This window comes from Gadus chalcogrammus, chromosome 11, assembly GCF_026213295.1.
Source record: "Gadus chalcogrammus isolate NIFS_2021 chromosome 11, NIFS_Gcha_1.0, whole genome shotgun sequence".
Classification (NCBI taxonomy): Eukaryota; Metazoa; Chordata; class Actinopteri; order Gadiformes; family Gadidae; genus Gadus; species Gadus chalcogrammus.
The window spans coordinates 26,687,322-26,713,705 of NC_079422.1; the positions used below are offsets into that span (position 1 = coordinate 26,687,322).

The 26,384-nt window shown below is 52.4% G+C and overlaps 3 protein-coding genes across 3 annotated transcripts; all 3 read left to right on the forward strand.

Annotated features, from left to right (window-relative positions):
- Nucleotides 1-922: 922 nt before the first annotated feature.
- Nucleotides 923-5,739, forward strand: gal3st1a (galactose-3-O-sulfotransferase 1a). Its single transcript, XM_056601740.1, is given in 4 exon segments — nt 923-1,095; nt 3,385-3,524; nt 4,272-5,140; nt 5,143-5,739. Coding segments are annotated over 4 exon segments (1,311 nt in total). The 5' UTR covers nt 923-1,068; the 3' UTR covers nt 5,418-5,739.
- A 408-nt stretch (nt 5,740-6,147) lies between these two features.
- On the forward strand, nt 6,148-18,302 carry lztr1 (leucine zipper like post translational regulator 1). The gene is given in 20 exon segments (XM_056601733.1): nt 6,148-7,067; nt 7,158-7,220; nt 7,440-7,496; nt 7,618-7,636; nt 7,638-7,698; nt 7,814-7,922; nt 8,546-8,629; nt 8,724-8,784; nt 8,998-9,137; nt 9,316-9,517; nt 10,578-10,688; nt 10,809-10,901; nt 11,442-11,537; nt 11,902-12,082; nt 13,078-13,247; nt 13,328-13,611; nt 14,050-14,199; nt 15,472-15,577; nt 15,753-15,833; nt 17,126-18,302. Coding segments are annotated over 20 exon segments (2,337 nt in total). The 5' UTR covers nt 6,148-6,915; the 3' UTR covers nt 17,243-18,302.
- Nucleotides 18,303-18,847: 545 nt separating this feature from the next.
- On the forward strand, nt 18,848-19,930 carry cldn26 (claudin 26). The gene has a single exon (XM_056601743.1). It carries the CDS (start codon nt 18,848-18,850, stop codon nt 19,502-19,504), a length of 657 nt encoding a protein of 218 aa, XP_056457718.1. The 3' UTR covers nt 19,505-19,930.
- Nucleotides 19,931-26,384: the final 6,454 nt, after the last annotated feature.

Below are 26,384 nucleotides of genomic sequence, written 5' to 3' on the forward strand. Positions count from 1 at the left end.
ATTACCGTTGTTTTACAACTTCTTGAATCATAACCAATCGCCAAACTATCGCTAAATTTAAAAAACTATCAGAATTTACTGCGTGTGTTGCGCCTGAGGCTTTACAGCCCGATTCTGCAGAATAGGTTTACTTTCCGATTGTATTTGCGGACAAAAGAGTGAGGATCCTGTCCGTCCGGCTGTCAGTCGATGAACACACAGCCTGCAGGTATATGTGCGTGTGTGGTATATACAAATATATCCCCACGGCATTTCCAGCGCTACCGCAGAGATATATCCTCGCTTTGTATACCAGGGCCGTCCTGCGTGGTCGACCATGCGCTCCATAGTTCATAAAGACCCCATAGAGGCCTGGAGCTCTCACAGCGCTGCTTAAACAATGCAGAAGGATTGAACCAGCGTCACAATTGAACCTTTTGTATCTTAGCCTCGCTGTAATCATTCATTTTATATTATGTTTCCCACCCCGCGCACACACGCACACGCACACACGCCTATCAGCTTGCAGCACAGACTCCGGTGTCTCAATGGGCCCACTGTGTGACCCGCAGAATGGGCTTCTGGAACGCGGATCTGTTGCCTCGAGTCTTCTCTCTCTCTCTCTCTCTCTCTCTCTCTCTCTCTCTCTCTCTCTCTCTCTCTCTCTCTCTCTCTCTCCCCCCCCCCCCCCCCCTTCTCCTTTATGAGTTATGAGTCCCCCGGCAGTAGATCACTGACGTCACGCGCGGCTAAATGAGCTTCCCCGCGGTGCTTCTCAGCAGGTTGACAATTACCTGCTGCTGAGGACAAATTAAAAGGCGTGCGTACGACCCCAGCATCAGGTGAAGAGACAGTGAGGGAGAGGGAGAGAGGGGGAGAGGGAGTGAGGGAGAGGAATAGAGAGAGAGGGGGGGGGAGAGAGAGAGCGGGGGAGAAAGAGAGAGGGAGAAAGAGAGAGAGAGAGAGAGAGCTGCCAGTAGGATTGATCTCTGTCTGTTTGAGGAAAGTGTTGGACTAGGGTGGACTATTGGTCTAAAGTTGGTTATTTAAATACTGAAGACTGAAGCATCTCCACTTCAGAATGATCAAATGTTTCGGTTGGACCTACTCAAGAAGGTAAGAGTCTTCTGAAGAGTTTACTTTGATAACAATGAGTTGAATTTAGGTCTACAAGACATTTGCTTCTGATTCTCTTTGACATTAGAAGTTGTAGAACTAGACAAAAATCCATGTAGGTATAATCATAAACTACAGTAAGTATAGGACTACATTGTTTACATGGACACATCTGATCCGCATAGATTTCTATGCGGGATAGAAAATGATCATATCTACGCCTCATTCGGAATACAATTATCTGTTCGGCATAGAATCCTATGCCGAATAGAAGAGGCGGTGTAGTCCGTTTTAATCGACATGTATACACTTATTCCGAATAGATTGGGGTTTAATTTAGAGCAGCTGCAGTAGTTTGCAATTGGTCCACTGAGCTCCGCGGTACTTTTATGCACACTGAACTTGACCGCTGTTGTTACAACTCCGTAAGTAGTCCGGTAAGCGTGTCCAGTTGCTAAGCGACGGGACATGGGTGTTTATTAATGACGTGTTCGCGTATCGTAGTTTCCGCGCGCGTCCGAGATAACTGAGATAACTGTATGAGTAGGCTACTACTCATTTACTCAAAACAAAAATTATATGTTTTTATTAGCTAAAATCATATAATTTGCAGAAATTGAGTGATGGTTAACCAATTAAGAAAAAACAACGGTGGGCCTCTTCATATTTGAATGAAGAGGAAATATGAAGAATTAATTTTTTTATTCATTAATGTTTTTTTTATTTTTTACAAACCTTAATTTTTGGTGCCCCCCTCAGGTACTTGGTGCCCTACGCACTCTGCGTACTCTGCGTATAGGGAGCGGCGGGCCTGCTACTACTAGGCCTAGTACTTTTGCAGGCTGGACGTTAAAATACTTCTGAACTTAGAGAGACCACTCTCTCCCACCAGTCTTGGCTGCGGACTCGCATTCAAATTCCTCTTGTTTGCGGCGGTGGGTCGGGGTAAATATAAAGACCGGACGTAGCTGTGCTGTCCTCCTTCTTAATTGAAGGAGCAGGCAGATAAATGCTCTCTCCTGCTGTGCGTTCATTAATATCAAATTCACAATGCCTAATAGTGATAAGACGTCCATTATGTCACCGGCGGTCCAGAGATGTAGGCCTATCAGGTGTGCGCGAGAGACATAACGGAGAACTTTTGTTACTGCCATGTATACAGTAAGCCTATACATTCGAACCACTGTGATGCTTCCGATATGCTCAACGATGAACAGTGACCCAACCTGTTGATAAGGTGTATTTTTAATTTACACCTTATCATTTAATTTACACCCCTCTGGGGTGGGGGCCATACTGGCCCATACTGCAAAATGGGGTTTCGATCCGATATGAAATAACACAGGACCAGATTCACCGATATCAATATTGATGATTTTTATTCAAAGCAGCATGTGTATTTTTCATGTAGGGGATAGCAGTGTTTCATTATTTATAAGGTCATCATCATTGAAACGCTAAATCTGAATCCATTTATCATGACTACTGAATGATATGCCAAAGGTTAGCAATGTCAGCTGAAGTGAGTGGTAGAATATCATTTATACCTGACACCTGCCTGACGCAGGTTTGATTCCCAAGAGAAGCATGTATGCAGAAAGCAATTAGCTTTCCACTGAATGCATGTTAAAACACAGGACCATTTCTCAATAATTGTTTATTTTCTTTGTACCATATACAATCTATAAAGGGGTTCATTGTCACTTCAGAGCATTCAAAGGAAAGACAGACAGCGGAAAAAAAATTGTGTTTGAAAAGTATTTCCAACCCCTGTATTAGACCATCTTTAGACTATAATCCGTCCCAGTAACATCTAGCGAGGACTTATTTCTTTGTCGCAGCATAAGCTCTTGGACATATGAGGTCTCAATCGTTATGAGGAGGAGAATCTGTTACGAGAGACGAGGTCATCCTATTACCAGACCAGAAGGCCGACTGGCGCCCGAACAGGATCGCTTTACACACGGATACATTATTCAGTCTGGGGCCGGTGGACAGAGAACCCAGTAGGGCTTAAGTGACTGTTTCAAAAGGCACGCCATCTCGGCTCACCTATACTGTCCCTGCTCCAGAAAACAGAAAAGATCCTCTCCGAATGTGTTTGGATCACATCCAGACCTGAGGCCTGGTGCCATGGTGTCTGGTGAGCCGACCCCTGCACCCATGGGCTCACTACTCTTTCAGAAACAGTGCTGCCTCATTGGTCCCACCCCTGCAAAGATAATCGTGCGTTGGTGTAAATCTCCCTCTTCTTCTCCTGATGTTGTCTTGTGTTCCGTGTCTTTGAAGGTAATTTGGATCATGGCCGGCAAGCAAGGAAGACAATGGAGGTCGATGTGCAAGGGCTTGGTCCTGGGCACTCTGCTCACCAGCTGCATGATCCTGCTCTACTGCCTCTCCTCTCTGCAGGACCACGGCACCTTCCCAGAGTAAGAGTCCTCCCGGTTCACACGGCAAACACACGCAGGATTCACTGCGGCAGAATCTTAAAATACACAAATAAACATGATTCATCCCTTAAGGGTAAATTCAGGAGTACTGGCCCTTCCCTTTGGGAATTAATAAAATGTTTGTATTTACTTTTGATAGTTTGAATAAAAAAAGCACCTATCGTAACTAGAGGATGATACTGAGACCAGGAGGCCTTTCCCACTAGAGGAGTCCTTGGACCTTTGTGAGGACCTCATTGATGACACAACCATATTTAAGCCGCTTCAGTTGTTAACATCATATAATGAAGATCATATTTTATTAATGTGGGACAATTTCACGACACTATTAAAGCTTCTGCTCGTAGAATTCGAGATGTGTACAAAGGGGCCGAATCCTAGTAATGTCCCTGCTCCCTCCCTCCTCCCTCCCTCCCTCCCTCCCTCCCTCTCTCTGTTTTCCTGCCTCTGAGGAGTGCTGCGTCACACACCTGTGGGTCACCCATGATAGCAGGGTGTACATCCTTATGCTGGCCATGAAAGATTGATATCCTGGACCAATCAAGGCAGAGAAGCCCAAGCTAAAGTCTAAAATGGAAATAGTCCCATACAGCGGCAGGCAATCAGAGCAGACTCACTGAGCGCTCCACCCCATATGGGCTTTAGACTCAGACTCTCCTCAGATTGAACGCGCTGGTCTGATGGATGGGGACCGTCATGATGCCCTCGTCTCGTCTCTCTCTGCAGGGTTCCTGTTCCTTACTCTTGTGCCCACCGCCCCGCCAACTTGCCGCAGACCACCAACGGCTCGGACCCCCGGCCGGGCGCGCCCCTCTGCAGCCCCAAGGTGGACGTCATGTTCATGAAGACCCATAAGACCGCCAGCAGCACGCTCATCAACATCCTGTTCCGCTTCGGCGAGAAGCACCGCCTCAAGTTCGCCTTCCCCAGCAGCAGGAACGACTTCCTCTACCCGGCGTTCTTCCAGCGCTCGCAGGTGAAGGACTTCAAGCCCGGCATGTGCTTCAACATCGTGTGTAACCACATGCGCTTCGACGCCGCCGAGGTGGCCAAGCTGCTGCCCGCCGACACGGCCTACGTGACCATCCTGCGGGACCCCGCCGAGCTATTCGAGTCCTCCTTCCACTACTTCGGCCGCACGGCCCCGCTGACCTGGAAGATCCCCGGGGAGGACAAGCTCCGGGAGTTCCTGCGTGACCCCCACTACTACTACGACCCCGAGGGCTTCAACGCCTTCTACCTGAAGAACCTGCTGTTCTTCGACCTGGGGCAGGACAACAGCCTGGAGCCCGGAGACCCGCGCGTGGACCAGGGCATCCGGGCCATCGCCGACCGCTTCCACCTGGTCATGCTGGCGGAGCACTTTGAGGAGTCGCTCATCCTGCTGAAGGACGCCCTCTGCTGGGAGACAGAGGACCTGCTCTTCTTCAGGCTCAACGAGAGGAAGGGCTCTACGGTGTCCAAGCTGGAGCCCGAGCTGAGGGCCAAAGCCCTGGAGTGGAACGCCGTGGACTGGAAGCTCTACCAGCACTTCAACGCCACCTTCTGGAGGAAAGTGGACGCGTACGGACGCCAGCGTATGGCGGAGGACGTGGAGGGCTCCGACGGAGGAACGCCGAGATGGCGGCCCTCTGCATCGAGGGGGGCCATGCCGTGGAGGCCACCCGCATTCAGGAGAAGGACATGCTGCCCTGGCAGCCCATCGGGGAGAAGTCCATCATGGGCTACAACCTGAAGAAGAACGTGGACAAGAAGCATCGCAAGGTGTGCCGCAAGATGCTGATGCCAGAGTTACAGTATCTGACGGAGATGGGAGTCAACCTGTGGATCACCAAGCTGTGGGGTCACGTCAGAGACGTCATTAACTGGTGACCCGCTACGCAGACTGGGAGAGGACCATTACAGTGCTATTAAAACAATGAAACAGTGGAGGGAGTGTGGGAGAGCTGTGCAAACTATTGTTTTGTTTGTCTTTAGTCTGGGTCACGTGACCGTCTTACTGTGACCGTACCTACTGAAGAAGAGGCTCCTCTTGTTTGTAAATATTTGTATATTTTTGCCATGTGTAATATATCTGATGGACGCTTGTAAAAACGATATTGACCATCAGACAATCTTAAGAATTTTGAAACACATAATTTCATATGTGAGGGAGGTTGACTCTATATTATTGTCAATGTATGCAGTTGAATAATACAACTTTTATGTTCTGAGTTTTTTTCATTATTTGAACTGCAATGGCACACCACACACACACACACACACACACACACACACACACTCTCTCTCTCCATAACTACTCTTATAACCAATAATAAATATGTCAATATTTTACTGTCATACAAACTGTTGAAGCACATCAGATATTTTAAAAAAAATTATCCAAAACATATCTGAACTAGAACGTTTCTCCAGGACCAAACAAGACCATCAAAAGTCAATCACAACACATAACATTATTTAAAGTGCAAAACAACCATTAGAATAAACGGATGAGCATGACAGAGCTCAATGACTCAACCCTATCTCTCAATCGCTCTGCTGGCAGCCAATGGAATCACCAGCATCGTCCGTCACAGGACAGGAAGTGAATCGAATGGTGCATTCAAGGCATGCGGTATGGATGGAAGCGGTAGGAAAGATTCACAGCCTTCCCATTAGCTACGGACAACTTCAGATTGAGAGCACCGTTTAATGACACGGCACCGCTTTTATTTTTCTATCGGCGCCTTTGAACCGTTTGAATGATAGGAAGTAGCATGTCTAGAAGTAATTGTTTGAATTATTTTTGATCTTCAGTCACTTCTGTTTACCGCCTAGTCGGACACATTGGACCTTTTCAGAAAGACCCCAGATCCCAGTTGTAATTACCAGTAGAGTGGTGAGCGGGATTTTATATTAGTCGTTGCACGTATTGTATTTTAAGTCAGAAGTTGGTAATTACGGAAGCTCCCATATGAATCGAACGCAGCAATCCATATTCACCAATCATTAGTCGCCAGGGGCGTGGCCGAGTCTGTCCATCCAGACAGCTCTTGTTATGCTAGCTTTAGCCTAGCTGCTCTTTAATCACAAGACAAACGTCCCGCAGAAACTCTCCTGAAGCCCGAAGCTCTTCGTCCCGCTGTCCGCAGACATGCTAGCAGTGAGTTAGCCATACGTAGCTCACATTAGCATCCTCATCCAATGTGTTTAGTCTAAGTACTTTAAGCTCATTCCACTCTAAGGCGTCATAATGCAGAGTTAAGGTGGAGCTCCTCTCCTCTCCTGGCCCCCCGCTGCTCCGTCCGAGACCCCTCGACCCGGGCGGGGACCATGTGAAGGTAGGCTGTGACTGTGAGGAGAGTCCGGGTAAACGCTGTCGGCGACGATGTCTTGCAAATCCACCAAAGTCGCCCCGAGTGTCGACTTCGACCACAGCTGCTCCGACAGCGTGGAATACCTGACGCTCAACTTCGGGCCCTTCGAGCCCGTCCGCCGCTGGAGGAGGCTGCCGCCCTGCGACGAGTTCGTCGGAGCCAGGTAACACGACCGACGGCCCGGCACCTCCCGTCTGTCAAGCCGCTGGTCCACCCCGCCGCGTTCTGACCTTTGACCTCTCCGTCCATCCAGGCGCAGCAAACACACCGTGGTGGCCTACAGGGATGCCATTTACGTGTTTGGGGGAGATAATGGGTGAGCGTTTCTATTCTATATCAGTTAACCATGATGGCCTTCATCACCTGAGGTCCATCCTCACTCTGATTGGTCGTCGAGTTCATGTTAGTCATCGGGGCTGGACTACCCCTTAATTGATCACTTATTGCGTCGTTCACTATTTAATGAATGTTCATGTGGATCATCCTGACATGTGTAACGATACTTTACATGTGTGTTTAACTCCTTTCTCTGCAGGAAGAACATGCTGAATGACTTGCTGCGCTTCGATGTAAAGGACTGCTCGTGGTGTCGGTGAGTGCCTTCTCTTTGTTAAACAGACAGTATTCTGTAGCACTGATCTGCTATCGACTCTCCACTCCAACACGACACAAGGCTATTTTGTGACAGCAATGTGTTGTGATGATGGTTTCAGCGCCTTTACGACGGGAACCCGGCCCCCTGCCCCGGTACCACCACTCCGCCGTCGTCTATGGCAGCAGCATGTTTGTTTTTGGTGAGTTCCCCTCCTCCATCGTGTGGAGGTCCTTGGGCTCGCTTGTGTGATGTCTCAGTTTGCTTACAAACAGAGAAAATGCACTGAAATGTCTCTGTGCTGTGTTGTCTTCTAGGGGGCTACACTGGAGACATCTACTCGAATTCCAACTTAAAAAACAAGAATGACCTTTTTGAATACAAGTTCGCTACGGGGCAGTGGACTGAGTGGAAGGTTGAGGGCAGGTAACGATGGCGCCATACATTCTATATTCTACCAATCCATGTGTTTGATCTGTTTATGTTTTTAAACGCTGACATTTATTATTTAATTCTCGCATTATGACATTTCTCAGCCCATATTATTTTACTATTTACTCTAATTAACCAGATTGGACTCATTGAGATTATGCATCTTTTACAAGAGAGACCGGGCCAAAACGACACCATCATACAATAAAATAAGTATCAGGTAAAGCGTAGTTATAAAGCCCTTAATACAGGCCATGTATTTAGGAGACTTTTAGAGAGTTGGCATTGCAGTAATCGAGTCTAGAGATGTAAACGTGTCTCTGCATCTGCCTCAAACAGCACTGCTCCGGTTCTAGCAATGTTTCTGAGGAAAGACTAAATGCACAGTAACCATAGCAACGTGCAACATAACATGAGAACATTATTCTACACATCTCACAAGGCAGAGGAGGAGCCGAAACCTTCTGACCTGAGGCCAGAAGGTTCCGTCAGCTTGCATCAGGTCCGGTCCCGGTTCTGACCCTTGACCTGGGTCAGCGTGACCTGACCCAGCCCGTTCTGTGATGAGGGCCCTGAAACGACATGACCTTCTTACCGTTTGTCCGTCTCATTCGCAGCCTCCCGGTTGCCAGGTCGGCCCATGGAGCCACCGTCTACGACGATAAGCTCTGGATATTCGCTGGATACGACGGGAACGCCAGGTGGGGAGCTGTGCTGACGCCACCGTCACCACCTTGTGATCCAGGGAGCAGGAGGAATCAGGGGATCAATTGTCGTGTTTTCCTCCCCCTGCAGGTTGAACGACATGTGGACCATCAGCCTGCAGGACAGAGAGCAGGGGGGCTGCTGGGAGGAGGCCAGTGCACCTCCTTCATAACCTAATGTTCTCTTAAAGGAAGCCTTCAGGCTCTGCCACGTTCTACTATGTGTCAGAACCCCCCGATCAGTTTCTCTGGGGAAAAAAATGCATAAAAGTTTGTCCATCTTCGTCTTCCCAAAGTGTTTGGTTTTCCTTGAACGCAGATGAAGACGATGGCCTCATTGTGCTCTCTGCTCTCGGGTCCATTAGATGGATCAGAGCGGAGAGATTCCTCCATCCTGCTGCAACTTCCCCGTGGCCGTGTGCCGGGACAAGATGTTTGTGTTCTCAGGGCAGAGCGGAGCCAAGATCACCAACAACCTCTTTCAGTTCGAGTTCAAGGGTCACATGTGAGTGGAAACGCGTCGGAAAAAGAAAGTACAAACGAACAATAAGAGGTGCACAATTAAACATTGGTCCCAAGCTACGCTGAGATCAGTCAAAGCAGAAACACACACCTGTCAACGAGTACCGTAGGAAGGGTTCTCCCCGCTAACCCCTGGGTCCCCCCCCCCCCCCCCCCCCCAGGTGGACCCGCATCCCGACGGAGCACCTGCTGCGGGGCTCGCCCCCCCCTCCGCAGCGGCGTTACGGCCACACCATGGTGGCCTTCGACCGCCACCTCTACGTGTTCGGGGGCGTGGCCGACAACACGCTGCCCAACGAGCTGCACTGCTACGACGTGGACTCCCAGTCCTGGGAGGTCATCCACCCCAGCCTGGACAGCGAGGTCAGTACCGTCACCCGGCCAGCACAGACACGAGTCCTCACAGACACCGAGTCCTCACAGACACCGAGTCCTCACAGACACGGAGTCCTCACAGACACGGAGTCCTCACACACACGGAGTCCTCACACACACGGAGTCCTCACACACACGGAGTCCTCACAGACACCGAGTCCTCACAGACACCGAGTCCTCACAGACACCGAGTCCTCACAGACACCGAGTCCTCACAGACACCGAGTCCTCACAGACACCGAGTCCTCACAGACACCGAGTCCTCACACACACACCGAGTCTTCACACACACACCGAGTCTTCACACACACACCGAGTCTTCACAGACACCGAGTCTTCACAGACCCAGAGTCCTCACAGACCCAGAGTCCTCACAGACCCAGAGTCCTCACAGACCCAGAGTCCTCACAGATACCGAGTCCTCACAGACGAGAGTCCTCACAGACCCAGAGCCCCCACATGTGGAACACAGACCCAGAGCCCTCACATGTGGAACACGGACCCAGAGCCCTCACATGTGGAACACGGACCCAGAGCCCTCACATGTGGAACACAGACCCAGAGCCCTCACAACACAGATTTAGGCCCCGTGTTGTGAACGATGGTTTGTTTGGTTTGTTTGTTTGCTGTTGTTGTGTTGGCGGATCCAGAAGCTATGTCAGCCTCTCCTCTTCGTCCTCACTGGGTCTCATTGCCTGAGGGGAGTCCTCCGTTCGGTTGCGTCCTCACTGGGGTCCCCCCGCCTGAGGGAGTCCTCTGTTCTGCTGCGTCCTCCCAACTGGGTCCCCCCGCCTGAGGGGAGTCCTCCGTTCGGTTGCGTCCTCACTGGGTCCCCCCGCCTGAGGGGAGTCCTCTGTTCTGCTGCGTCCTCACTGGGTCCCCCCGCCTGAGGGGAGTCCTCCGTTCGGTTGCGTCCTCACTGGGTCCCCCCGCCTGAGGGGAGTCCTCCGTTCTGTTGGTCCTCACTGGGTCTCATTGCCTGAGGGGAGTCCTCCGTTCTGTTGCGTCCTCACTGGGTCTCATTGCCTCTGTTCGGTTGAGTCCTCAGATGCCGAGCGGCCGGTTGTTCCACGCGGCGGCCGTGATCCACGATGCCATGTACATCTTCGGAGGCACGGTGGATAACAACGTGCGCAGCGGGGAGATGTACCGGTTCCAGGTAAACCCAATCGACTCCATCACTGCTATCAGCGCTCAGAAAAATGGATCTCACAGAAGACTCTCGTTTCCTCGCCTCCCACGGCTCGAAGGCACCTGATCCTGTTTCTGTTCTGCACAGTTCTCCTGCTACCCAAAGTGCACCCTGCACGAGGACTACGGGAAGCTGTGGGAGAACCGCCAGTTCTGTGACGTGGAGTTCATCCTGGGCGAGGTGAGCACCACCTCGTGTACACTGTGCTCCTCATATTGACAATTCACAAATGTTACACACGGGGCTTTAAAAGGTATCAAAAAGTCTCGCGTTTAGTTTCATAGGGCTAATGTTTTGTGGGTTGTGGTTGGAACTTTATGGATGGACGATTTATATGCGTTTCCAAGACTTTGGTATTAAATTATATTTTTATCTCATAACTACCATTATCATTATATTTTTTGTGTTTATGTTTACATTAATAATTGAAAAGTTGCAAGGTTATGGATTTATTAGAATATCCACATAAACAACAAGGTCTAACAAAGGTCTTAGCGCTGTAATGAATGAGGTCATCACAGGTACTGAATAGTAACCTGATTTATTTAGACGTCATTTAAGTGTACAATCTTGAAAAAGGGTCTTGTAGTTAAGGCATATTAACCAGTCTTGGAGTTAGCTTGTTGCAACCTGCAGGTAGCAACACGTATAGTCTCCACTGTGACTCGCGAGCGTCTACCTCAGAGCCGCAGAATGCTAATGATGAGCGGTCCTCTGTAGCGGGAGGAGAGAGTCCTCGGCCACATCGCCATAGTGACGGCCCGGTGCCAGTGGCTGAGGAGGAAGATCCTGCAGGCTCGGGACCGGCAGAGACAGGTGCGGCTCCTCCTCTGTGCACTGCATACTTATCTTATTAGTATATTTATTAGAATGTGGACCCTCTCTGTGGACTGTTGTACCATGTGTTTTAATATTATGTACTATTTTCATTTTAAATATCATTGACTGAGTGAACCGCACAAGGATTCCAGTGCCCCTGTGGCCCTGTGGCCCTGTGGCCCTGTGGCCCTGTACGCAGTGAACTGAGCTGACCTGATGGGTCACTGCGGTAGAGGTTGTTTATAGTGTATGCTCGCCACTGTGAAGGAGGGACCCCCGGTGTCCCTAAAGGTTACTGTATTAACTGAGCCTGGACTGTAGGCGGCGCGTTGGCTGACGCTGCGGCGTGCTGTGTGTGCAGAAGGCCAAGCAGGAGAGCGGGGAGGAGGCGGAGGAGGGGTCCGCGGGCCCCTGGGAGGTCCCGGCGGTGAAGCCCTCGGGGACCCCCAACCTGGAGGTCTCCATTCGGGAGGCGGAGCCCCAGCCCTTCAGGGTGCTCATGCAGTTCCTCTACACGGACAAGATCCAGTACCCCCGCAGAGGTCAGTCAGTCAGTCAGTCAGTCAGTCAGTCAGTCAGTCAGTCAGTCAGTCAGTCACTCACTCACTCACTCACTCACTCACTCACTGGCCAGTCAGTCAGTCAGTCAGTCACTCACTCACTGGCCAGTCAGTCAGTCAGTCAGTCACTCACTCACTCACTCACTCACTCACTCACTCACTCACTCACTCACTGGCCAGTCAGTCAGTCAGTCAGTCACTCACTGGCCAGTCAGTCAGTCAGTCAGTCAGTCAGTCAGTCACTCACTCACTGGCCAGTCAGTCAGTCAGTCACTCACTGGCCAGTCAGTCAGTCAGTCAGTCACTGGCCAGTCAGTCAGTCAGTCAGTCACTCACTGGCCCGTCAGTCAGTCAGTCAGTCAGTCAGTCAGTCAGTCAGTCAGTCAGTCAGTCAGTCAGTCAGTCAGTCAGTCAGTCAGTCAGTCAGTCATCATCAGTCAGTCAGTCAGTCAGTCAGTCAGTCAGTCAGTCAGTCAGTCAGTCAGTCACTCACTCACTCACTCACTCACTCACTCACTCACTCACTCACTCACTCACTCACTCACTCACTCACTCACTCACTCACTCACTCACTCACTCACTCACTCACTCACTCACTCACTGACCAGTAACTCGACCTGTCTAGGTCCCAGTCGGTAAGGGGACCAGGGGGAACCTGTTCTGGGTCCCAGTCGGTAAGGGGACCAGGGGGAACCTGTTCTGGGTCCCAGTCGGTAAGGGGACCAGGGGGAACCTGGTCTGGGTCCCAGTCGGTAAGGGGACCAGGGGGAACCTGGTCTGGGTCCCAGTCGGTAAGGGGACCAGGGGGAACCTGGTCTGGGTCCCAGTCGGTAAGGGGGACCAGGGGGAACCTGGTCTGGGTCCCAGTCGGTAAGGGGACCAGGGGGAACCTGGTCTGGGTCCCAGTCGGTAAGGGGACCAGGGGGAACCTGCTCTGGGTCCCAGGCTGATAGCAGTGTGTGTCGTCCCTGTCTCAGGCCACGTCCAGGACGTGCTGCTCATCATGGACGTGTACAAGCTGGCGCTGAGCTTCCAGCTGGCCCGTCTGGAGCAGCTGTGTGTGCAGTACATCGAGGCGTCGGTGGACCTGCAGAACGTGCTCAGCGTGTGTGAGAACGCCAACAAGCTGCAGCTGGACCAGCTCAAGGTACTGCCGGGCCGGCCTTCATTCACGTTTACATCACACCTCGACACTCAGCTAACCCTAACCCCCCCCCCCCCCTCCAGGAGCACTGCCTGAACTTCGTGGTGAAGGAGTCCCACTTCAACCAGGTCATCATGACCAAGGAGTTTGAGCGGCTGAGCACGCAGCTCATCGTGGAGATCGTGCGGCGCAAACAGCAGCCCCCCCTGCGGCTGTACTCGGACCAGCCTGTGGACATCGGCACCTCCCTGGTGCAGGACATGAAGGCCTACCTGGAGGGGGGCGGCCTGGACTTCTGTGACATCGTGCTGCTGCTGGACGGCCACCCCCGCCCCGCCCACCAGGTCATACTGGCCGCCCGCTCCAGGTGGGCCGTCGATACAGGATGCATCTGGTCACATGGTCATGATGTCGGACATTCACCCGTTCATGCACACATTCACTCACCGACGGCGGAGTCAGCCACGCAGGGCGACAGCCGGCGGGTCAGGAGCAGTGAGGGTGAGGCGTCTCGCTCAGGGACACCTCCACACTCTGGGGATCGAACCAGCAGCCGGTCAACCCGCTCTACCTCCTGAGCTGCTGCTGCGTCAGACGGATTCTTGTATTTGTGTGTGTGATATGTTGATGTATTGGTTCAGCGATGGAATGTCGTTTCTCTTTCTTCTGACGTGTGTGTGTGTGTGTGTGTGTGTGTGTGTGTGTGTGTGGTGTGTGTGTGGTGTGTGTGTGTGTGTGGGTGTGTGTGTGTGTGTGTGTGTGTGTGTGGGTGTGTGTGTGTGTGTGTGTGTGTGTGTGCCCTCAGTTACTTCGAGGCCATGTTCCGCTCCTTCATGCCTGTGGACGGCCAGGTCAACATCTCCATCGGGGAGATGGTCCCCAGTAAGCAGGCCTTTGAGTCCATGCTGCGCTACATCTACTACGGGGACGTCAACATGCCCCCGGAGGACTCCCTGTATCCTCCCCACTCCTGCTGCACGCTACACCTCAGCCCCTTGTGAGGCCCTCAGTGCTCCTTCACCTTACACCTCAGCCTCGTATGAGGCCCTCAGTGCTCCTTCACCTTACCCTCAGCCCCTTATGAGGCCCTCAGTGCTCCTTCACCTTACACCTCAGCCCCTTATGAGGCCCTCAGTGCTCCTTCACCTTACACCTCAGCCTCTTATGAGGCCCTCAGTGCTCCTTCACCTTACACCTCAGCCCCTTATGAGGCCCTCAGTGCTCCTTCACCTTACACCTCAGCCTCTTATGAGGCCCTCAGTGACCCGTTCAGTCCTCCTTCATCAGCTTCTGGTTCAGGTTTGTTTTGTGTTCGGACCCGTCTGTCAACGATCAGTGTTGTGATCCAGATGATTGATTTAAACATTTACACCTCGAGTATTTAGCAGACGCTTTTATCAAAAGCGTCTTACAATAAGTCCATTTGTCAGAAAGAGAAACAACAATATATCTCTGTGGGTACAGTAATGATGTTCGTAGAACAAAGTGGAATGCACTTACAATCACTAGGTTAACCCATGCCCCGTGTACAACAGAGACGGCTAGGATCAGACGCTACACAACGCTGAGTACTGTTTTAAGTGCCAGGACGTACAACAAGGGTGGAGGCCCTGCAGAGTCTAAGTGAACAAGTGAGTCTTGAGTTGATCTAAAGCAGGGGTGCCCAACCAGTCGATCGCGGTCTACCAGTAGATCGCCGACAGATCCCAAGTCGATCGCGAGGGGTGAAGAAAAAAAAAAAAAAAAATTTTTTTTTTATTTTTTATTTTTATTTTTAATGAAATTAAATTTGCGCGGGACATATACGCGCGGTAGCGCATGTGCTGTTAACAGCAGTTGAAAGCCGTCAACAGTAGTTACACACTCCTAACGTTGCATGGCTGAGGGGAAACAAAGCTAAGACCTACCATTTCACACCTGAGTTGGAGGAAGATTATTGATTATCGTTGAGAAGGTGCCGTGCGCAGACGGAATGAAACCCCCACTGAAGTCCGTAGGTTCACGATACAACCCCCCCCCCCCCCCCCCCCCCCGTCAACAATTGTTCTCTACCCCCCCCCCCCCCCCCCCCCCCCCCCCTGGCTTGAAGGTAGGTTTGCTGGTAGATCTCGGGAGGTTGGCTACTTGAAAAGTAGATCTTGGGTCAAAAAAGGTTGGGCACCCCTGATCTAAAGGTTCTCTTCTGAGCGTCTCTCTCTGAGTGTCTTCCTCCCTAACTCCTGGTCAGCTATCTGTTCTCGGCGCCGTACTACTACGGCTTCTCCAACAACCGGCTGCAGGCCTACTGCAAGCAGAACCTGGAGATGAACGTCACGGTGGAGAACGTCCTGCAGGTCTGTCTTGTCTGTCTTGTCTGTCTTGTCTGTCTTGTCTGTCTTGTCTGTCTGTCTGTCTGTCTGTCTGTCTGTCTGTCTGTCTGTCTGTCTGTCTGTCTGTCTGTCGTTCTGTCGTTCTGTCTGTCTCCCTCCCTCCCTCCTCCCTCTGTTAACACCCCTCTCCCCCTCTCAGATCCTGGAGGCGGCCGATAAGACCCAGGCCCTGGACATGAAGAAGCACTGCCTGCACATCATCGTGCACCAGTTCATCAAGGTGGGTGGGCTGGTGTCTGGGGCCCTGGCACTGTGCTGCCCCCTGGCTGCAGCTGGGCTGGCCCCCTAGGGGCCCCGAGCCCCCCTAGGGGCCCCGAGCCTCCCGCATGGGAGAGCAGAATGTTGACCCGAGGACCGGCTGAACAAGCAGGCCCCTCCCCGGGGCGGGGGGCCGGAGAGGAAACCGACCAATGAGAGCGCCTGCAACCCCCTCCCCCCCACCCTCCTGGAACCGTTCAAGAGTTAAAAGAAAACCTTCCTTTGGTTTGCTGCACGTTGGTTCTATTCTTTTACGCTGCTTAATCTTTATGTGTTGTGTTTGTTCTGTTGCTCTATCTTCATGTGTTGCTTCTGTTTGGTTTTATTGCGTTAGCTCCCCTCAGCAGGCTGGACTTGATTTGGTAACGCCTCACCTTACTATTATGTTCATTTATGGCCTTTTTTTTCCTCCCCTCCCACCCCTCTCACTCTCTACCTCCCCTCTCACTCTCTACCTCCCCTCTCACTCTCTACCTCCCCTCTCACTCTCTACCTCCCCTCTCACTCTCTACTCCCTCTCACTCTCTACCTCCCCTCTCACTCTCTACCTCCCCTCTCACTCTCTACCTCCCCTCTCACTCTCTACCTCCCCTCTCATTCTCTACCTCCCCTCTCACTCTCTACCTCCCCTCTCACTCTCTACCTCCCCTCTCACTCTCTACCCTCCCCTCTCATTCCTCTACCTCCCCTCTCATTCTCTACCTCCCCCTCCCCTCTCATTCTCCCCCTCCCCTCTCATTCTCTACCTCCCCTCTCACTCTCTACCTCCCCTCTCACTCTCTCTCTCCCCTCTCACTCTATACCTCCCCTCTCATTCTCTACCTCCCCTCTCACTCTCTACCTCCCCTCTCACTCTCTACCTCCCCTCTCATTCTCTCTCCCCTCTCACTCTCTACCTCCCCTCTCATTCTCTACCTCCCCTCTCACTCTCTACCTCCCCTCTCATTCTCTACCTCCCCTCTCACTCTCTACCTCCCCTCTCATTCTCTACCTCCCCTCTCACTCTCTACCTCCCCTCTCATTCTCTCTCCCCTCTCACTCTATACCTCCCCTCTCATTCTCTACCTCCCCTCTCATTCTCTACCTCCCCTCTCATTCTCTCCCCCTCTCCTCTCATTCTCTCTCCCCTCCCCTCCCCCTCTCCTCTTCTCCTCTCATTCTCTCTCCCCTCCCCTTCCTCCCCTCTCATTCTCTCCTTCTCCTCACCCTCGCCCTCCCCCCTCCTCCTCCCCCCCCCCCCCCTCTCCGTTGAAGGTATCCAAGCTGCCTAACCTGCGGTCTCTGAGCCAGCTGCTGCTGCTGGACATCATCGAGTCGCTGGCCACGCACATATCAGACAAACAGTGTGCCGAGATGGGCCCCGACATTTAGGACCGGGCCCCCAGCGGGCCCCCACCGGGCCCCCAGCCCGGCCTCACTGGCTCGGTTCTGATTGGTTCGTTTGCTGGACCTTGCATGTCAACTCCGTCAGCGTCTTCTGAGACGATGGCTCTCCTTCGTACCGGAGATCCGTCACCACAGGGACCGCGTCCTCGTTGTACTGACGAGGCAGGATGAGTGAACCTGTAGAGTGTATAGCTGAACGCGGTTCCATCCAAAGTACTCCTCTGTAGCCATGTATTCCTCCATATAGCCATTGTATTCTACTCCGTTCCATGGGGAGTATGTGATGTACTGTGAGTACTAACTGCATTATACCAAGTTAACCGTCAGGAAAAGTGTTGGTTGAATAAGTGATCTTGTCATTGTTTAACATGGAAGGATTTAATATGACTTGTAGACGCTGTAAACGATGATGTGTCTGCAGTCTTTGTCTTTAAGCCATTGCTGTTTTTGATGAATGTTTGACAAAGGCACACGTCCACTGTCGTCCTAATAACCACTAGGAGCCCTTTAGCTCGCTCAGCCTGTATCATATGGGATGTAGTTACAACTTTATCCCCTCCAAGAGCCCGATGTATTTAAAGCCTTAATAAACCTCTTGGTTAAGTGACTGCTGTCTGTGTGCTGGTGTCTGTTCTGCTCAGTCCATCTAAGACAGGACCGCAGGGGACTCTGCCTGCAGTGACAAAGCCCCTCATTATCCCTCACAGGTGGCCTTCACAATCCACTGGCAGGCCGTGCATCTGAAGCCGTCTTTAGTGCTGAAGCTCCAGCGTGAGGCCACGTTCAACCTGCCGCTGTGAGGCCGGGCGATCGGGAAACAAGCCCAACACTTCCCCTCACATGTCTGGAGCCCAGTGATTTCATCAGAACATTTAGTTAAACACGAGTGAATTAAAGACGGAGCAGGAGACTCCGGTTCGGCTTCGGGTTTCCCGCTGGCTGCCAGCTGAACGTCTAGATCTTCGGAGACCTGCGGAGCAGCAGCAAGTGTTGGACTCTGCAGCCGGCGGTGATGCTGAGAACACAAGACGCCTTTCAGGGCCTCGACACTCGAGACTCTTGGCAGGACTCTGGCTTTGGCCCGGAGTCGACTCTGAAAGAAGTCTTAATGACACCTTAACCTCTGACATCCGCCCAAACCGTTTCCTCCAACGTAATTAAAACCTCAGAAGACGGGCATGGATGTACGGTGAACAGCGATGCTTTAGGAGGTCAGAGGTCGTGTTTGTTCCTGGGCTATGTGCACCCTGCTCATGTTTCCTTCATTTAAAGCTGAGGCGCACTGGGCCCAGAATCCCACCGTGCGGATCCGGTTTCGTCCAAAAAGAGACTTCATTGTGCACGGCGATGATATTTATCACCGAGGAAAAAAACAACAGTGTGCCTCTTGTAAAGCCCTGGGCGCGCTCTATCTCCCTGTAATCAGGTGCACTTTATTAAGGTAGGGATGAGACGGCGGCCGGGGTCTGAGGCGCGGGGGGGCGGGCGCTACAACGCTCCGCCTCGTGGCACGGACCCCGCCAGAGGCAGCCGGGACGCGAGGGAAGAGGGACCTTCTGGTGCATCGCAGCGGCCAGCGGCTCGGAGACGATGGTGTTCCTGACCACCAAGGTGATGCAGAGGACCGCCCTGTTCGTGACCTTCGGGGGGCTGGTGACCTCCCTGATCACGGCCTTCATCCCGCTGTGGAAGACCATGAACTCGGAGCTCAACGAGGTGGAGAACTACTACTCGGGCCTGTGGCACATGTGCGTCTTCACGGAGGAGGTGGGCGTGCAGTGCAAGGCCTATGAGTCGACCCTGGGGCTGCCCGGGGACCTGCAGGCGTCCCGGGTGCTCATGCTGGCCTCCCTGGCGACGGGGGCCCTGGCCGTGCCCGTGGCCCTCCTGGCCATGGAGGGGGTGGAGGTGTGCCGGGGCCGGCCCGGGCTGCGGCGGGGGCTGCTGCTGCTCAGCGGGGGGCTCAGCTGGCTGTCGGGGCTGGCCACCCTGGCCCCCGTGTCCATCGTGGCCTACAGCACGGTGGTGGAGTTCTGGGACGACAACCTGCCCGACGTGGTGCCGCGCTGGGAGTTCGGCGAGGCCATGTTCTCCGGCTGGTTCGGGGGTCTGGCGCTGATCATCGGGGGGACCCTCTTCTTCGTGGGGGTGTGCATGGCGGACTTTGAGTCCCGAACCCCTAGCCCCCCCAGCAGCCCCCAGGTGAGCCGCAGGGCGAAGCACTACCTGAAGACGGAGGTCCTATGAGAGGAAAGGAGAGCCCTCCTCATCCCGACGCTCCGTAAACACCTGACTGGAGACGGGAACACTTTCCCGTTTGGGAACTGAGGAACGGGACGAGGAGAGACCGTTTTTGAACATCGCACGTCTTTTGGTCGGACGTGATTTTGCTGGATTTGTAGCTTGTTAAATGTTTGTTAACCTTTCAGACGACTGAGGTCGTGCAGATCTGCCAAACCTCTTTCAGTATAAGAATAGGGAGGCTGTTGAAAGATGCTTTGGCAGGTTTGACTGATGGTTTCTTAGGGTTGGTCGTGGTCCAACAATCATATCTCAGTAGTTTTTGTGCTTATTCCCGCATAAAGAACCAGATTGTAAACTATTTTGCTCCATTGCATCGTAAACTAAAATGCATCAAATGGAATAAATGATCAAAATTTGCTCTAAAATAAAACCTCCATGAACCTATAGCAGTGTGTCATGTCATGTGAGTGCTTTCATAAAGAGAAGTCCTCTCCCCAGGAATGGAGCATGAGATAACAGCGCTGACGTTTAATACCATGAGATCATGAGACCGACCCCTCCCTCCGGGACACACCTGATGACTCAGGTAACGGTCGTTCCCATGGAGGTTCTTGTGTGGACTGTAAAGGTCACACAAGGTCTTGTGGTACCATGTGATAACTGGATTGACCATCTCCTGATTAGTCTTCTTCTGTGAGGCCTTAGTTCCTCTACCATCTGCTGAAAATAATGTTTAGACTTTTTCCAAGACAATGACAGATTTACACACTTTGTCCTGCACTCAGCCTTAAATACACTCAGCCTATTTTCCTCTTATGGCTGATTAAAGTACTGCAATCATTTGAACCAGTGATGAAATACTCTCTCTCCCTCTCACCCCCCCTCTCTCTCCCTTTCTTCCTCTCTCTTGCTCCCACTCCTCTCTCTCTCTCCCTCACCCCCCCTCTCTCTCTCCCTCCCTCCCTCTCTTGCTCCCACTCCTCTCTCTCTCTCTCTCTCACCCCCTCTCTCTCTCTTCCTCCCTCTCTCTCTCTTGCTCCCACTCCTCTCTCTCTCTCTCTCTCTCTCTCTCTCTCTCTCTCTCTCTCTCTCTTCCTCTCTCTTGCTCCCACTCCTCCCTCTCTCTCTCTCCACCTCTCTTTCAGTCTTTGCAGATGATTCATTACTAAACTAGTTGTGTAGAGTGTTCTGTTCAGTGTGTTCTTGTGTGTCAGAGTAAGAACAACAACAGAACACTAACAGACCAGGCTAGGGTCACTGTCAGCATGTTTCGGCAGACTCTGGCGTACCCCCAGTATCCAGTAAACCCCCAGTATCCACTATACCCCCAGTATCCAGTATACCCAGAAACAACCCAAATACACAGTATCACAGTACCCAAGTTCCCAGGAGACAGAGATACACAGGCTGGGGTTCACTAGACATGCATTGGAAATCCACCCGGTGAATCTGCTCTCTATTGGACCAATCCCATGAGAGTGAGATCCACAGTTCATCAAGGGATATAGGATCGATGAGGCGATAAGTGTGCATCAGTTCTACACTAGTGTTATCTAGGGCACTGTGTAGGGCACAAGTTGAGCAGTTGGAACTCGAGCCAGAGAGAGAGAGTGAGCATTAAAAAGAGGGAAAGAGAAGTGGCCAGCAGTGACCTGCAGTGGCCAGTAGAGACCGGCACTGTCCAGCAGTGACAAGTAGAGGGTGCAGTGGCCTGTCATGGCCTGCAGTGGCCTGCAGTGACTTGCAGTAGCCAGTAGTGGCCAGTCGTGGCCTGCAGTGTTCTGCAGTGGCTCGCAGTGGCCAGTAGTGGCCAGTTGAGGGTACAGTGAGCAGCTCCTACATGAGAAAGGTCCAACCAATCATGGAACAAAAAGGGATTTTGCGATTCACATTATTTGTTGATCCTCAATAAATCAACCAATTGAGAAACGTAATAAATGCAATTTATATCACTACTACTTTAAATCACTGTCCTTCAAGCACTTGACATACAGTTGCATATATATATATTCTATCGCTATGTGTACGAAAGCCTTCCATATAAAATATGCAGATAATTTTCCCTTCATTTCCCTTCCAAACCCACCTAGCCTCTCAAAGTTCAAGCAATGCAGGGTGAGTTCACACACCCACACAAGAATACCAGAAACTGCAAGCCCATCAGGTCTATTGACCCGGTCCTCACATTTCCCACAGTGTTGCTCAGTGAAAGAGCTCACTATCTCACATTGGCCGTAATACTGCAGCAAACCCCAAAGAACTGAACGATTCCGGTTTGATTAGCCAGCTCTCTGCGTCGCCTTGGAACAACAAAAGCTTTCAAGTAATTACAGCAGGGAATGTGCGCCGTAAAATGTGTGCAGTCGCTCATGGAGGCCTGTAATCCTGCTGGAACAGACAGCCAGCCAGGCAGTCAGTGGGGGAACAGACAGCCAGCCAGGCAGTCAGTGGGGGAACAGACAGCCAGCCAGGCAGTCAGTGGGGGAACAGACAGCCAGCCAGGCAGTCAGTGGGGGAACAGACAGCCAGCCAGGCAGTCAGGGGCCGCAGGCGGTGCAGACAGCCCAGCTGGGGGGCTGGTGTCAGGCTTTGATCAGGCTGGACCGGCCCGTCAGGTGTTTAGCATCTGAAGGAGGAAAAGGTCTGAAGAGAAAGTAGGATCAAATAAAGGGGTGTTTGCAAAGGGGGGGGGGGGGGGAGAGAGAGTGAGAGTCAGAGAGAGGGAGAGGGAGAGGGAGTGGGACAGAGGGAGGGAGAGAGAGAGAGAGAGAGGGAGAGCGAGGGACTGGGAGGGGAGAGTGAACTGGAAAGAGGGCAGAAGAGAGTGTGGACTGGAGAGAGTGCAGCGAGAAAGAGAGAGGGAGGAAAGGCTGAGGGAGGCACACAGAACAGGGTGGGAGAGAGAGGGAGAGGGAGAGAGAGAGAGAGAGGGAGAGAGAGAGAGAGAGAGGGAGGAAAGGCTGAGGGAGGCACACAGAACAGGGTGGGAGAGAGAGGGAGAGGGAGAGAGAGAGAGAGAGAGAGAGAGAGAGAGAGAGAGGGAGGAAAGGGTGAGAGAGGCACACAGAACAGGGTGGGAGTATAGAGAGGGAGAGGGAGGGAGAGGGAGAGAGAGAGAGAGAGAGAGAGAGAGAGAGAGAGGGGGAGAGAGAGAGAGAGAGAGAGAGAGAGGGAGAGAGAGAGGGAGAGAGAGAGAGAGAGGGAGGAAAGGCTGAGAGAGGCACACAGAACAGGGTGGGAGTATAGGGAGAGAGAGAGGGAGGGAGAGGGAGAGGGAGGGAGAGGGAGAGAGAGAGCAGAGAGCAGAGAGAATTCGTGCTGTGTTAGCATCCCCACAAGCAACTCCATCAATACTGCATTCAGCTGAGACTCTGCTGCTGTCTGCCGCCTGGCCGAGCCTCGCACCACCAGAGCCTTCTGCCGCTGGACGCTGGTGGAGGAGGAGGAGGAGGAGGAGGAGGAGACGGAGCACACGCTCCAGCCCCTGCTGCAATCCAGAGTGCGAGGAGCGGAGTGTTTGAGCGAGGAAGAGGACGAGGAGGAGGAGGGGTACAGCAGGACACTGAGTGGAATAGCGGAGGAGAGCGGGCGAGCAGAGAGAGAGAGAGAGAGAGAGAGAGAGCGAGCGGACCGCTGGGGGAGGACTGGAGCGCTGCTATGAGCCGCTGATCGCCCCGAGGCAGGAGACTCCCGCTGCACCTGCCCAACCTGCTCCACCCGCGCTGGCTCGGGTAAGCTCCTTCCTCCTCCCTGTGTCTCTGTGCTGGGTCAGGGGGGCTGCGGCCCCCTATTCCCCGGCGGTCCTGATACTTTCCGCTCCGTCTTGCTGCACTGGGCCACGGCGGTGCTACTCTAGTTCTCTGGAAGTTTCTGGTCCAGGGGGACGAAGCTCTGGGGACCCCCTGGGGACCATCTGGGGTTCAGAAGCTCTCTCAGACTAACAGCCCTGCCTCGGTAGCTCTGGAGCCCCGTCATGGACCCTCGATGAGACGGTTAAAGTGCTGCGGGGTGACGGTGAGACAGGATGAGCCAATGGGCTGACACACAGCTCTCTGCCGGCCTGAGCTGCTGATAGGTCAGCTCCATGCAGGGCCCTCAGAATAGGGCTGGGATCCATTACAGTGGCAGTGAAATGATAATAATGATGATTCATTTGTTCTCTTTGCATATGTGAGTGTTTGTGTGTATGTGTGTGTATGCATGTCTGTGAGTGTGTGTGTGTGTGTGTATGTTTGATTTAAGATAATAACGTGATAATAATAATAATGATGACTCATTTGTTGTGTTTGCATATGTGAGTGTTTGTGTGTTTGTTTGTGTGTGTGAGTTTGTGTGTGTGTGTGTGTGTGTGTGTGTGTGTGTGTGTGTGTGTGTGTGTGTGTGTGTGTGTGTGTGTGTGTGTGTGTGTGTGTGTGTGTGTGTGTGTGTGTGTGTGTGTGAGTGGGGGTGCATGCGGTGGAACTGGTCAACACAGGAGTTGTTTTCTCCTATGGAGGCTGGGACCCCCCCTCGGTGAAACGCTACTTTCTAGTTTTCCATTGCATCACGGAGCTGCAGCCTGGGTCCACCTCGACCCCATACCAGCGCTCTGCTTACAGGTGTACTCCGAGCCTCCCTCGGGATGTGAACATATCCTCCATGCATTATGTATACACCAGCCCACTCTGAAATCGCTCACCTGCACTTGACACAATAAAGAGGGTCGAGTCAAAGTACATTATGAACCATCTTGTCGGCAGCGATCCCCCTGACCTCCTCCTGATAAACGCTGACGTGAGAGAGAGAGCGTTAAAGAGAGGGAAAGAGAAGACATGGACCAGGCTTCTGAAGGAACTCGTCTCAGCCCCGCGCATTAGCCTGCCGCCGGCGGGCCCGTAGCTTATGAATTCCATACTGCGCTGAACTGGCTGACCCGTGGTCCCAGCAGCCCTCAGGGGACGGAGCCGGCTGCAGTCGCTGTACATTCCAGGCCGCCGTGGTTCACCGGTCCCTACCACCCCGCTGCGCGATGGGTCGTTTAGAAACCCCGGTGAGAGAAGCTCGCATCAACGGGTCAAGCTCAGGGTAGTCGTCCACAGGATTCTGACAAACTGGACCGGGGGTTTGTTGTCTGGCTGAAGACCCCTTGAGGGACATCATGAACTACCACACTGTAGTGTGGATTGGTTTGGTAGAAGGCTTCACTCAGCGCCATGACCGTGAGTCGGTCCTGATCACCATTCCAACACCCAGTAATTGGAAGGATGTCGTGCTTGATTGCTGGGTGTAATTCATTGATAATTGCTGAAGACCTTGCTATGGAGATGGCAAACACTATACATTAGGCATATGATCTCTAGCTGTGAAGTTATCTAACACCAAGCAGTAAAGGAGAGCCTTGTGGTCAAGTATCAGGAATCATTGAGTTGTTGGCCCTTATCAAGGAGCGATCAGAGAACGGCCCCCGAATGATTAACCTCAGGTGACTTACCTGCTCGACCCGCTCCCCGCTCACATGAATAAGTCACTGAACAAGACGATGTTGTTAGGACATGTCCGAGGTCTTCGTGTCATCCAGAGGTGCTGCAGTAGAGTCTAGCACTTTGTGTTCTGAAGAGACCCCTCAAACCAGCACGAGGGCCTGAAACAACCTCTGCAACTCTGAGGTGATGTAGAACCGGCCTCTCTCTCTCTCTCTCTCTCTCTCTCTCTCTCTCTCTCTCTCCCTCTCCCTTCTCTCTCTCTCTCTCTCTCTCTCTCTCTCTCTCTCTCTCTCTCTGTCTGTCTGTCTGTCTGTCTGTCTGTCTGTCTGTCTGTCTGTCTGTCTGTCTGTCTGTCTGTCTGTCTGTCTGTCTGTCTGTCTGTCTGTCTGTCTGTCTGTCTGTCTGTCTGTCTGTCTGTCTGTCTGTCTGTCTGTCTGTCTGTCTGTCTGTCTGTCTGTCTGTCTGTCTGTCTGTCTGTCTGTCTGTCTGTCTGTCTGTCTGTCTGTCTGTCTGTCTGTCTGTCTGTCTGTCTGTCTGTCTGTCTGTCTGTCTGTCTGTCTGTCTGTCTGTCTGTCTGTCTGTCTGTCTGTCTGTCTGTCTGTCTGTCTGTCTGTCTGTCTGTCTGTCTGTCTGTCTCTCTGTCTCTCTCTCTCTCTCTCTGCATGTGTCTGGTGCCGTTCGATTACTATTGTTATTGGTAAAGCACTTGCTATACTCTAGAAGGAAGTTGTCTACATTGAGCTCCAGCTCCCTCCATTAGTGCGTCCCTGGTGATAGAGCGACGATCTGCTGGCGACAGACTGGAGCGCTTCGTGTCTGACTGTCAGTCCGTGGTCGTAGATAGTGGGCGGATTCCATTCAGATTCCATTCCTTTAAGCGTTCCCGTTGTCGGATTGATCGCCGCTGCCCAAGACCCACTGAGCAACGGGAAACCGTGATTTCTGAATTCCTCTGACATTCCAGTCCTTCGGGGACAATATTGATATTGATGGAGCAGTGATTGGAAGTGACAGCTTGTTAGGAGGAAGGATTATTAGAACGACTTGGGCACAGGACTGAGATCTGCGTCATATGTTGTGAGGCCCAAATCGACTTAACCTACTTTAGCTTCTGCACTAAATATCTCCAGGTCCCTGGAACCCCACGAGGCCGGCCTGGGCTGGGGCTCCTCTGTGTCTCTGTCCTCTGGCGCTGTGTGCAGAGTACAGCAGTGTGGGAGACGCTCTGATACGTCTCCTCGTGTTGTGAGTCCTGGAGAGGCTACAGGCAGCGTAGAACCTGCTCCCACGCTGCGTTAGAACCGTAAAGCGGTGCTGTTCCACTTTGTTCTCCAGCCCCTGGCCCGAGTGTGGTGGATTGTGGGGATGGTGGCTGGTTGCTATGGAGAGTGAGTAGGAATACTCAGACACCCACACGGCCT